Source organism: Clinocottus analis, unplaced genomic scaffold (assembly GCF_023055335.1).
Source record: "Clinocottus analis isolate CAN_PGR_092001 unplaced genomic scaffold, fCliAna1.0.p SCAF_45, whole genome shotgun sequence".
Classification (NCBI taxonomy): Eukaryota; Metazoa; Chordata; class Actinopteri; order Perciformes; family Cottidae; genus Clinocottus; species Clinocottus analis.
The window spans coordinates 10,001-22,500 of NW_027176202.1; the positions used below are offsets into that span (position 1 = coordinate 10,001).

The 12,500-nt window shown below is 51.3% G+C and overlaps 2 protein-coding genes across 2 annotated transcripts in view; one reads left to right on the forward strand and one right to left on the reverse strand.

Moving 5' to 3' along the window:
- Positions 1 to 3,375, forward strand: part of LOC137801901 (cadherin-6-like) — a 12,476-nt gene extending 9,101 nt beyond the window's left edge. Inside the window, exon 6 of the mRNA XM_068599340.1 lies at positions 559 to 3,375. Within this exon, the coding sequence (XP_068455441.1) occupies positions 559 to 1,082 (524 nt within the window). The 3' untranslated portion in view covers positions 1,083 to 3,375. The remainder of the gene's footprint in view (positions 1 to 558) is intronic.
- Positions 3,376 to 3,940: 565 nt separating this feature from the next.
- drosha (drosha ribonuclease III) overlaps positions 3,941 to 12,500 on the reverse strand; it is a 73,572-nt gene continuing 65,012 nt past the window's right edge. Inside the window, exons 28-31 of the mRNA XM_068599326.1 lie at positions 11,024 to 11,127; positions 7,655 to 7,747; positions 6,703 to 6,749; positions 3,941 to 4,463 (exon numbers count right to left, since the gene is read on the reverse strand). Coding sequence (XP_068455427.1) covers positions 4,333 to 4,463; positions 6,703 to 6,749; positions 7,655 to 7,747; positions 11,024 to 11,127 — 375 coding nt within the window. The 3' untranslated portion in view covers positions 3,941 to 4,332. The remainder of the gene's footprint in view (positions 4,464 to 6,702; positions 6,750 to 7,654; positions 7,748 to 11,023; positions 11,128 to 12,500) is intronic.

Sequence of the window (12,500 nt, forward strand, 5' to 3'; positions counted from 1 at the left end):
AGAAAAAAAAAAGAGTTATGAAAGAGTTGCTTCAGGGAGTTAAACTTATAAAAGATTGTTTTTAACTTTACTTTACATTTGTTTTGAAACTTTTTTGACATTACTTAATGAAACGTGTCCTTTTCAACATACTATATGACCTTTATTCCTGATCCTGTTGACCTCACTCGACACATTCGTTGGACTTTACATTGCAGCTGTTTCCACACGCTTTACTTTGACTCAACGTTTTTGCAAAGACTTCTTTCCGGTATGTTTCACTTCGACGCTCCAGCAGAGTCTTTGTGTTCAGCTCATGTTCTGGTCCTCGTGCAGCCGCTGCATCGTTTAAAACACTCAAACTTTATTGCTCCAAAGCCACAGAGGTACAAGAAGCCGTCTCATCTGCTTGTGATCTGGAGGCCCGAGGACAGAGCATCCATAATGCATCCTGGTGGTTCCACAAAGTCCCTGAACATCAGAACACTCGTGCGACATCAACAGATCCCTCTGGACCGACGCCGGCCGTCTGGAGCAAAGAAACAGCAGTTTCACCAAAGTCTTGTCTTGTGTCCGCAGTGATCGTGGTGCTGTTCGCCGCCCTGAGGCGCCAGAGGAAGAAGGAGCCGCTGATCATCTCCAAAGAGGACGTCCGGGACAACGTGGTCAGCTACAACGACGAGGGCGGCGGCGAGGAGGACACGCAGGCCTTCGACATCGGCACGCTGCGCAACCCGGAGGCCATCGAGGAGAGCAAGCAGCGGCGGGACATCGTGCCCGAGAGCTTCTACCCGCCGGCGGCGGCGGCGGCGGCCCGGCGGCTCGCGGCGCCGCCGACGATCCGCGACCACAACGGGGACGTGAGGGACTTCATCAACCAGCGGCTGCAGGACAACGACGGCGACCCGACGGCGCCGCCGTACGACTCCCTGGCCACCTACGCCTACGAGGGCGGCGGCTCCGTGGCCGAGTCCCTCAGCTCGCTGGAGTCGGCGACCACCGAGGGCGACCAGGACTACAACTACCTGAGCGAGTGGGGGCCGCGCTTCAAGAAGCTGGCGGACATGTACGGCGGCGACGAGGACAGCGACCGGGATTCCTAACGAGAGAAACGAAATGAAAAAACAGCTTTTAAAAAAGACTCGTCTCCTTGGTGGTGCATGTCGCGTTGTGGAGGAAAAAACATGGCCGAGAAAAAAGGACCGAAAAAAACTGAGCGGCGTTTTGTCCACGTGCTCTTTTTCTGTTCCGCCGCCGCTCTCCATCCCACCACGTAGCGCTTCATGTCCGTCAGTGTTAGATCTTCTTTTGGTTGACGTGAGACGTCCAGACTTCTTCTTGGTGTTTATGAGCCAACATGAGGCCCAAATATATCTAGCAGTACTTTTATTTCCTTGTTTCTGTTCTGCAAAGCGTGGACTCTCCAACACGCTGCAGCACACGCCAACATGTGTTTGTCAGTGTTTCTGGGACAAAAGACATGCTGCGTATTGTTCTCTTGCTTGTGTCGTACGGTGTCATGGTCCAATACGCTGTACAGTGCGTTATTATGGGGCTCCTCCTCCTCCGATGAGGAATTAAAGGTTGGAAACAGGATTGGATGATATTTTAAATGTGTGGGAGAGAAATATGGAATTCATGGCTGCAACAAATGTTCAGAAAAACACACAACAGTTTTTTTTTGTCGCATCGGATTTTTTCCGTCGCCATCCAGCTTTGAGCCGAGTACCAAACATCTCCTGATGGAGCCGGATGTCTTCAGGATAGTGTTTTCTTTCTGAAAAATACACGACACACACACACACACACATGGACACGCACACGCACACACACACACACACACACACACACACACGCACACACACACAATATGTGATTTCCGAACACACACTGATAAAAATCCTCCAATCTGAAGCTCAGCGGAAGAAACTGGTCTTGTTGAACTTTTTCTTTCTTTTTCCCGCTCAGGCAACGCTCACGTTGCCGCTCACGTTGCCGCTCACGTTGCCGCTCACGTTGCCGCTCACGTTGACGCTCACGTTGACGCTCACGTTGACGACGTCGCCGAGATTTAAAACAACGACATCAAATTAAGAGTCGGATGAAACGTAACTATCAAAATGAATCGAGCAATTTAAAAAAAAAGGTGAAAAGTAGGAAACGATGTGATTTAGTCATGAAACGACAGTGAAGGATAAAAGCTGAACATTGGACACAGTTCATGGTTTAAACAGGAAGTCGCCTTGAATCATTAAAAAAACACAAAACTACGCAGAGGACAAAACCTCTTGAGATTCATTTTATTTGGGGTTCGATGCATCACATCAATAAAATAAATAAAGAGGTGTGTCCTGGAGAGGGGGAGGGGCTTCAGTCGAATGTATAATCATGGAACATCAGCCGCTGGAAAATGTGCCAAAAAAACTACAAGAGCAGAGAAACCAGTATTTTCCCTCCGTGCCCTTCAGGACTCGAGCTGCGTCCAACATGAAGGACGATTTCCTGACGGCCGAGCAGCCTGCGCGCGCGCGTGTGTGTGTGTGTGTGTGTGTGCGTGTGTGTGCGTGCGCGTGCGTGTGTCGTGTGTGCGTGTGTGTGTGCGTGTCGTGTGTGTGTGTGTCGTGTGTGCGTCGTGTGTGTGTGTGTGTGTGGGCAGGGCTTATCGAGGGGCACCTGACCTTCTGAGCGGCGCCGGTCCGGCTCTTGACCCCAGAGGCGTGTCCTCGGCTCCAGAGAAGGTCAAACACGTCGTCCTGCGGCGAGAACACACAGCGGCGGAACGAAAGGAGAGAAACACGACACAAAACATCAAATCGCTTCTTTTTGCCGCCCTCGACTCAGAAAACAGTTTTTAAATAAAGGTTCGAGGCTCAAACGAGCTCCTCGCTGTGAGCAGCAACACGGCCGAGCGGGAGAAGAGACTCATCCTCTGAAACGTCACGGGGGCACGGCGGCGGCGGCTTTGTTCAGCGCCCGCCGTCGTGGCCCTTTAAGACGCATTCACGGGCTTCAGAAAACACGCTTCTCCGCTTTAAAGGTGCGAACGTGAAGTCACTCACCGAGCAGCAGCTGCTCCCTCGCCGCCTCGCCGCCTTCCACCAGGAAGCAGACGCCGCCATTTTTTCTTTCTCTCTTCGATGGCGACGCCGATGTGATCTTTTCTCCAGATACGGTAGACGTGTGGTTGTTGATGTGTAGACGGTCCGCCACTACTACTACTACTACTACTACTAGTACTACTACGGTACATTATGTTGGTGACAATGTGATTGAGCAGTGGCGTTTTTGTCGACGTATAGAACCCCCCTAAAGGTTGTGGTCGTGTACCGGGCCCCGCTTCATCGGCCGCCATCTATCTGCTTTGTAAAACGTGATATTTTGTACTGAATATTTATATGACACAATTAAATATCTTTAAAAATCTTCTTGTGCGCTGTGGACATTGACATTGGAAGGATAACTCCACAGGTTTGTTGTGCAGCTGGACTCCTCTTCCTCAGTCTTCCTCTTCCTCCAGGATCATTTGTACTTCCTCATATCTGGAGCGCGACAGCAGCCGGGGGCGGCGAGCCAGACGAGCCGTTCCTCACAGGTATTTATGAATTATCTGCAATAAATCTCAGCACAAAAGACTCGGCGGCGGATCGTAATTCACACGACGGCCGTTGTTAAATATCTGGATCCAGAGGCGACCGAGCTCAGGAAATTGTTAATTAGACAATCTATAATTAAGATCTGTCAGAGAGCCAATCGCATTTGGAGAGATGGTTTAAAAAAATGAAAAATGGAATAATGAAAAAAAGAAGGAAATCTCATTTTGATTATTATGGGATGAGTGGCAGCTGTGAGACAGATGGTGACATCGTAGTGAGTATAATTGACTCAACCCGTCTTCTTCTGGATTAGGGCTCTTAGCAGATTACAATGACCCCCCCCCCCCAAGAAAACACATTCTACGACCGTTGATGTGAAACTTTATTTACAACGATAGACTGGATGGTTTCTTTATTTAGTATTTCATTAAAAACATGTCTTGTATGTATTTGTAGCGTGACCTCCTGCGGCGTTCAGCATCTAAAGTTAACTGCAGGCAACAAACCAGCAGAGACGACATGAGGCTGCAGGACTAAACGGCTCCTTCATAATCCTTTCGTCACACTTTTAATTGGAGAAAGAAAAAACTAAACAAATCCCTAAATCTCGCCTCGACTCACCGTCCACGTTCTGAACTCTGTGGCGTAAACTATCACGGCTGCTTTGCACCGACTCGCATGGCCGGCTGCCACATGTGCAGTCCATGGGGGGGGGGGGGGTAACCCGGTCGCCCCCCTCCCCCCAAAAAAAGAGGCGCTGTCACTTCCTGGATTCCTCCGGCTCGTCGGTCTCCTTCTCCTGCCGCTCGCGCTCTCGTCTCATCTCCTTCAGCTCCTGTCGGTATTTCCGCTCGATGAAGCGCTTCTGATGAGCCATCTGCGGGAAGTTATCTGTGGGGGGGGGGGGGGGGAGGGGGGGTAAAGGTGTGAAGAGACAAGGTCAGTAACCGACTGGGCGAAGACGGCAGGCTAGACCTCAAACAGGAAGTCGTCGTCAGGCAGCCGCAGGTCGAACGTTGAAGCCGAGAGGAAGCGGCCTCGTTGGGTTTGGGCGCGATGACATCATCGCGAGCTGACGCTCCTCGACGAACTCCAACGTGAGATGGCGGCGCGACGCTTCAGAGGTGAAAGGAAAGCAAAGACGCGGAGGAACTTTGAAAAGCTTCAAGTAGAAAATGGCCGACTGCCAGCCCTCAGTCACAGCTGACAAATGCTTCTTGTTGTTGATGACATCATTGGCGACATAGTTTTCAAAAGGCGGGGGGGGGGCGGAGTCTCCATTTTGGGTTTTCCTGCTAAATGCCAACTTGGCCGGAGTCACATAAACTCAAAGTTTCGGGCCAAATGTGTGTGAGGGTTTAGGAGAAGCTACTCGGTCCTCTTTGGGCCCTGGTGGTCTCTGCCGGTACTGAAGCTACTCGGTCCTCTTTGGGCCCTGGTGGTCTCTGCCGGTACTGAAGCTACTCGGTCCTCTTTGGGCCCTGGTGGTCTCTGCCGGTACTGAAGCTACTCGGTCCTCTTTGGGCCCTGGTGGTCTCTGCCGGTACTGAAGCTACTCGGTCCTCTTTGGGCCCTGGTGGTCTCTGCCGGTACTGAAGCTACTCGGTCCTCTTTGGGCCCTGGTGGTCTCTGCCGGTACTGAAGCTACTCGGTCCTCTTTGGGCCCTGGTGGTCTCTGCCGGTACTGAAGCTACTCGGTCCTCTTTGGGCCCTGGTGGTCTCTGCCGGTACTGAAGCTACTCAGTCCTCTTTGGGCCCTGGTGGTCTCTGCCGGTACTGAAGCTACTCGGTCCTCTTTGGGCCCTGGTGGTCTCTGCCGGTACTGAAGCTACTCAGTCCTCTTTGGGCCCTGGTGGTCTCTGCCGGTACTGAAGCTACTCGGTCCTCTTTGGGCCCTGGTGGTCTCTGCCGGTACTGAAGCTACTCTGTCCTCTTTGGGCCCTGGTGGTCTCTGCCGGTACTGAAGCTGCTTCTCCAGAACCTTTCATAAGCGAGGACATACAAATGAATGAATATGACAGCAAGTCGTGAAACGTGTCCATTAAAACAAAGAGCTTCGACTGGAATCTTTGTGTTTTGCTTTCTTACTTAAAAAACACACAATTATTCTTTTATCCAAATTGCTAATTAATTTAGTAAATTAATGAATCAAATGAGTGTTTTTTTATTATTATTCTAACGACCAATTAATCTTCTGATAAGTTCTTCAATTGATCCGTTAATTGTTTCTTCTGAGCGATAAATACATATATTTATATGAAGAACAGGGAGAAGTTAAAACAAGTAAGAGAGGAAAGGCGACTCGTCCTCTGGTTCATCCTCATGCGTTCAGGATCCAGAGCCGTGCAGTCGGACTCCTGAAGGCGGCGAGCGCCGGCGGGATTCGAGCCACCGGGCAGCGCTGGTCTTTGTGACTGTGTTATTTAGAGCTCAGGTCATTTTCCATTAAGTGTTTACATCACTGTTTTTTTTTCTTCTTTCCGCTGCAGACTTTAATTTAAAAAGCGGCGTCGCAGGAGGCCGGCGGCAGCAGAGAGACTGTGAGAAATAAAAAAAGGCTAAAAAAACCTCCCCGTCTATTTTCCTGAAGTGGCTGATGACGAGATGAAAAACAGAAGCGAGGGAGCCGCACCCTTCAAGTGCTGAAGAGCACACACACACACACACACACACACACACACACACACACACACACACACACACACACAATCCTAAACAAACCACAGACTTCCAGCGCTCTCTCGGGATGATGGTCACGGTTGAGAATGCCCCCCCCCCCCTGCCTCCACCCCCCCCCCACCCCCCGCTCTGGGCGCGCTCTTCAAACAGCTCGGTGTCGTGTGTGTCGCAGCCAGCCGGCTGCTCGGCCTCAGCGCTGCCAGCCGGCTTCATACTGTACAGCCTAATATTCACCACTGAGGCGAAGCAGTGAGGGGCTTAAAGTGTGAATATGGATGTGTGTGTGTGTGTGTGTGTGAGTGTGTGTGAGTGTGAGTGTGTGTGTGAGTGTGTGTGTGTGTGTGTGAGTGTGTGTGTGTGTGTGAGTGTGTGTGTGTGAGTGTGTGTGTGTGTGTGTGTGTGTGTGTGTGTGTGTGTGTGAGAGTGTGTGTGTGATGCCAAACAAACTCACATTTTTCCAGCGCATCCATCGCAGCTCCCATTTCCGCCTGTTGGATGCTAGATTAGAATTTTTTTAAAGGAGACAGAGAGAAAAGGTCGTTAGCATATTCAAAATGTCCTTTTTTTTCTAAACACAGACCCACGATTGAGAGGATTATCAGAAAGCTTCATATTTGCTTTTTGAAAGGGTCTTTTCCTGCTGAACAATCGCAGGTAGCACAGTGCACACCTGTCACACACAAAGGTAAGCCCGCTCGGCGCCGGGCGCTGTTTACTGTTTACAACGTCCCCTGCGTATATTTTATTTTATTATATGTTTTTATATGTTATTATATGTTATGATGCTGAAGCGAGCTTAACTCATGGAAATACAAAAACAGTAAGCTGTCAGAGATCCTGTGGAACGCACAAAGTTACCGCCAGCTTAGAGCCAGCAGCTTCCAGGAGGGGGGGGGGGGGGGGGTCTACGTGTGTGTGTGTGTGTGTGAGGGAGGTCTACATGTGTGTGTGAGGTTCCATGTGGGGGCATGCTTGATGTCATTTCTGCAGGCTCAGCTGCAGCTTGTCTCAGCCCCTGCAGCCCTGAAGAGGCCTTGGAGAGATTCACTTTCTTTGCTTCACAACAAAAGAAAAGCGTGATTGTGCGAGCGCACAACGAGAAGGGAAAGGTGTGCAGTCACACAGAAAGACCCACAAACACACATCGCTGCCCCTTGCTGTTGTCGCTGTGAACACAATGGCGCCTGCATGCGCACAAACAGCGTCACGCGGTCACAGAAGTGAATTTCCATCGCACAATTTACAGGGAATCAATAACCAATCGATTGCTTTTCATTCTGCACGCTGATGGAAGAGGCCACCAGAGTTCATCGCTAAAATGAACACCGTCAATAAAAAGAAGAAACTAAAAAGGCACAGCCGTTATTCTTGACCCTCTTTAGCGCTTTCCTTCCACGTCTCACCTCGGACCTTTACCGCAGCCGATCCGCTCGCCTTTGAAGTACACGGCCACGGTGTAGGTACGAGCATGAGAGGGCCCGACGGTCTGCAGGGTCCTGCAAAACACACACATTGAGATGAGGAGGAGGAGGGGGAGGGGATGAAGAGGATGAAGAGGAGGAGGCACGAGGACACTCGGGGACATCGTCCTTCAGAGGAATAACAACACAAAAGGGGAAGAAAGAAGTTTTCAATTGGAACAAACACAGTTCGTCGTCGTCTGAGCGGTCGAGGCTCCGCTTCAGCGGCGCAGAAGCCGATCAGAAGTATAAACAACTCCTAAAGCCTCCTGACGCCGTCGTCTTCACACGCCGACATCTCCGTTTGGTTAGAGGACCGACACGTCGGAGGAGGATTGAAATCAAAGCCTGACAATCCTCTTTGAGGCCCGCGGGTCCTGCGGCGCCGCGAGGATAAACAATGGCGGCGCTAAAGAGGAGCGAGGACGTCTAAGCGCCGCGTCGCTTCACTCATTTACAGATGTACCTCGTTCCAGGACGGAGGCGGGGATTAGATATAAATAAATAAAGTCCAGCTGTCAAGTGTTCCTGCAGGGACGCGACGACAAGACGGCAGACAAAACTTGGGAGATGTTTGAAAAATGTTAACATTAGTATAAACATCTCAGACCCGAAGCTGCGCGTCAGCTGAATTATTTACGGACAATTTACTTATTTCAGGAGAGCGATTCATTTTTAATGCAATGTGGTCACTTATGACACTTCATCAATAATTCAGCGGCCATTTTCTCGCTTACAAACGAAAGAGCGAGCACACGCCCGACGTTTACAGCCAAGATCTCGACGGGCGGAGGCGGAGCGCGTCGCCAGGAATTACCGTGAAATAACGTCGCAGAGAAAAAGAAAACCATGAGGAAGTTGTCAACTTCAAGTCTGCACACGGACCGACGCGTGTGAAGGAGAAGAGGCGCCACAGAGGTGTGCACAAGCGCCAGCTCGCACTAATGGCAGCTGCTCGCACGCCCATCTCACTGCACAGCTCTGGCTCCTCCTGGTCCTCTTCAATGTGTGAGGGCTCCGGGTCCTCCTGGTCCTCTTCAATGTGTGAGGGCTCCGGGTCCTCCTGGTCCTCTTTAATGTGTGAGGGCTCTGGCTCCTCCTGGTCCTCTTTAATGTGTGAGGGCTCTGGCTCCTCCTGGTCCTCTTTAATGTGTGAGGGCTCTGGCTCCTCCTGGTCCTCTTTAATGTGTGAGGGCTCCGGCTCCTCCTGGTCCTCTTCAATGTGTGAGGGCTCCGGGTCCTCCTGGTCCTCTTCAATGTGTGAGGGCTCCGGGTCCTCCTGGTCCTCTTTAATGTGTGAGGGCTCCGGGTCCTCCTGGTCCTCTTTAATGTGTGAGGGCTCCGGGTCCTCCTGGTCCTCTTTAATGTGTGAGGGCTCTGGGTCCTCCTGGTCCTCTTTAATGTGTGAGGGCTCTGGGTCCTCCTGGTCCTCTTTAATGTGTGGTGGGTGGCCCTCTGTTTCTTTGCTCCTCCCTCTTCTATACAGATTGAGACAGAGCCTGAAGTCGGTCTGACAGTGGGCGTCGGAGACGCAAAGGTTCGTCCTTTTCGAGCACAAGGTTGGCGGTTTGGATCCCTCGTACGTACGTCGAAGTGTCCTTGAGCAGGACGCTGACCCCGATGTACGAATGTGTGTGTGTGTGTGTGTGTGTGTGAAGGAGAGGAAAATTAAAGTGCTTTGTCCGCTAAGGTAAAAAAGCACTATGCAGTCCATCTAAAGACTTGATGCCTTCACATGCTATAAAAAAAGGTCTGTGACTCCGGCTTATCGACCGACGGAGGAGGTGGGGTCATCTCGTGAGGAGGCGGGGTCACCTCATGAGGAGGCGGGGTCACCTGGTGAGGAGGCGGGGTCACCTGGTGAGGAGGCGGGGTCACCTCATGAGGAGGCGGGGTCACCTGGTGAGGAGGCGGGGTCACCTGGTGAGGAGGCGGGGTCACCTGGTGAGGAGGCGGGGTCACCTGGTGAGGAGGCGGGGTCATCTCGTGAGGAGGCGGGGTCACCTGGTGAGGAGGCGGGGTCACCTCATGAGGAGGCGGGGTCACCTCATGAGGAGGTCGCTCAGAGTCCTCGGCTGCTGTGAGTGTTTGCTGGAAAAAAAAACACGAGCTCTTGGCCTGAAGTCCGCCAAGAGCTCGCTGGCATTTATTTATTTCGTGTCCGTTCTGGTGTGCTGACGTTCCCGGAAAGTGATGATTGTTGTGTCATAATAATAACAAACAGAGGAAAAAAAGACATTTAAATAAATACAAAGGAGCGAAGGAGAGAAAGAAAGAAAGGAAGGAGAGCAATTGTGGAGTTCTGCTCCGTGTGCAGTCGACCCTGCGCATCCGGCTGACCCGTCTTCTTCCTCTTCTCCTCTTTCTCCTCCTCTTTCTCCTCCTCTTTCTCCTCTTTCTCCTTCTCTTTCTTCTCACAGAGAAACACTGTTTGTCAGTTCCCATGGTGACCAGCGCCCCGCTGTATGGCAGCTCTCAGGAAGCGTTTGTCAGGTGACACTTGGTCCTCGACCTTTTGTCTCTTCGGGGCGTGTTCATACATCACAACAGCGGAGACCTTTACACGGACCAGCGCACAGAAAACCCAGTAAATGATGTTTGTGCCCGTTTCCCAGAACGCTTTGTGGCCGCGACGCCCGACTGCCTCGCTGGAGACGCTTTCATCTATTCAATGTGCACGCACGTGCATGAGCGTGTGCACGTGAGCGCCACACACGCAATTTATATCAGCGCATTACCATCATGTTCTTAAAGCTCGTGGCTGACAAACATACAGAACGTTGTATTTCATTCATAACACATGGCTGATATGACAACGTGAGAACTCTGACTTCAATAAAAATGAAAGTCAATGCTCCACGTCCACCTGCTGGAATAAGAGCAGCTGATGTGCTGGATGCATACAGAATGACAGAGTGACCAGGGAAGGACAAATAGCTAGAATTTAAGATAAACGGTTAAAATAGTTTGATAAAATAAAGGATAAAAAGTTAAAATAGCCACAAGTGAAGGATGGATTGTTAAAACAGTTGAAAATGAATGGGTGAATGAATGAATGGTGAATGAATGAATGGTGAATGAATGAAATGAATGGCAGCGACGAAGGTACACAATTTGTGTCTTTGCAACAGGGATGTGAGGGAACAAAACACACCATCTTGTGTACTTCATATTTTTAAGTACTTCTTGATGCACCGGCGAGAACTTTCAATAAAACCGTTGAAATGTCAGTCGGCAGATGAAAACACGCTTTCGTTCTTCGCGCCGCTGCAAACAGCCGCTGTGTGTGCAGCGTGACCCTGAGGCTCTTACTTGTACAGCGGGATGTCGGGCTCCTTGCCCTCCGTCCTCAGGGTCAAGCAGCACTGCTGCAGCTGGGACTTCGGGTCGTTCCAGTCCTGGTTCAGGATGAACTCCTGCGGCACAGAAACACAAGGAGCTAAACTTCCGCTCTTGCAAAACTTCTGTGAAAGACTCAAGAAAACACAAGAAACAACCAAAATAAATAAAACAAATCTGCCGCATCTTTCCCTCCCCGCTCATGCTTTTACTTCATTTTGCCATCACCCCCCCGTCCTCCATTTCTGTTGCACTCACTTATTTGCTCTCTCGCTGCCTGGCTCTCCATCTGTGTCTTCACAGCGAGTACAAATCACAGGCTACTTAAGACAAAAGCCAATCCCGGGCCAGATAGAGAGAGCGTCTGCAGCCTCCCAGGTGTGCAGCCCTGATACATTCCTCTTATCCAAGGGGGACTTCTAAAAGCCCTTCCATTAACGTGGGAGGCCGCCTTGTCATAAAAAGGCAGACTTTGAATCCAGAACTGTCTGCTCCTATTAATTTTCTACAAAGAGTGCTTCTACTGCTCTCGCTTTGCTACCTCGACTCCTCCGTCTTCTCGCTTTGCCCTTTTCCTCCTTCCCACTTCCCCTCTCTCTCGGGGAGGTGGAGGGTCTTCTGCCTCCTCCAGCCTCGACCAGAGGCACGAGGCTGCTACCCAGCTATAACGCTGCGCTGTTTATTTATTTTTAAAGTACTTTATTTCGCGAGCGAACGTAAGGAGAGCAGCATTTATGTCGGCGGTCTTCGCCTCTCTTATTGCCATCCAAATTGGATGAGGCGGCGCTGTGGTTTTCCAGAAGGATGCGAGGAGACATGCTGGCTGTTTCACAACTTTTCTCTTGGAAGTGGAAATGAGGTGCTCTCTCGCAGCGACCATGACGCAAAAGCTCAGCTCCTTCCAGAGCCGGGGATCCTCCCTGGAGAGGCGCACCAAGACAGCAATTAGCATGGCATCAGACCGCCGCTGCAGCAGCTTCACAGGCAGAGCGGCCTCGCTGCGCATGCCCTGTTGGGTTATGGGAGGCCGTGTGACGGTTGTGACGGTTTGCAGCCTCATTCATGTGAAACAGGCTTCCTGCTCCTCTGTCTCTATTCGGACGATCCGATGCTGCGAGACAACAGAACCTGCTCTCCCTCCACCTTTCCTCACTCACCTCTGGCCACGAGAGTCTCCAGTGAAGTTTACTTGATGCATGAGAACCTGCCGAGCCGCCAGCGGCAGCAGTTCTTGCACCGACAGCGAGAGGCTGACGAACAACTGCGATTCCCATCAAGAGGTCACTGAAATAGCCATCAGAAGGCGCCGCGGCGAGAGACATTCAGCAGCCCGAGCACCACTTTGGGCCTCGCGTCGATGCCGGCGCCATTAAGGCTCAGCCATTAGCTCCCTCCCTAATCACCCCCCCCCCCCCCCCCCCCCCCGGTTCTTTCTCTCAGGAAAGGGTGC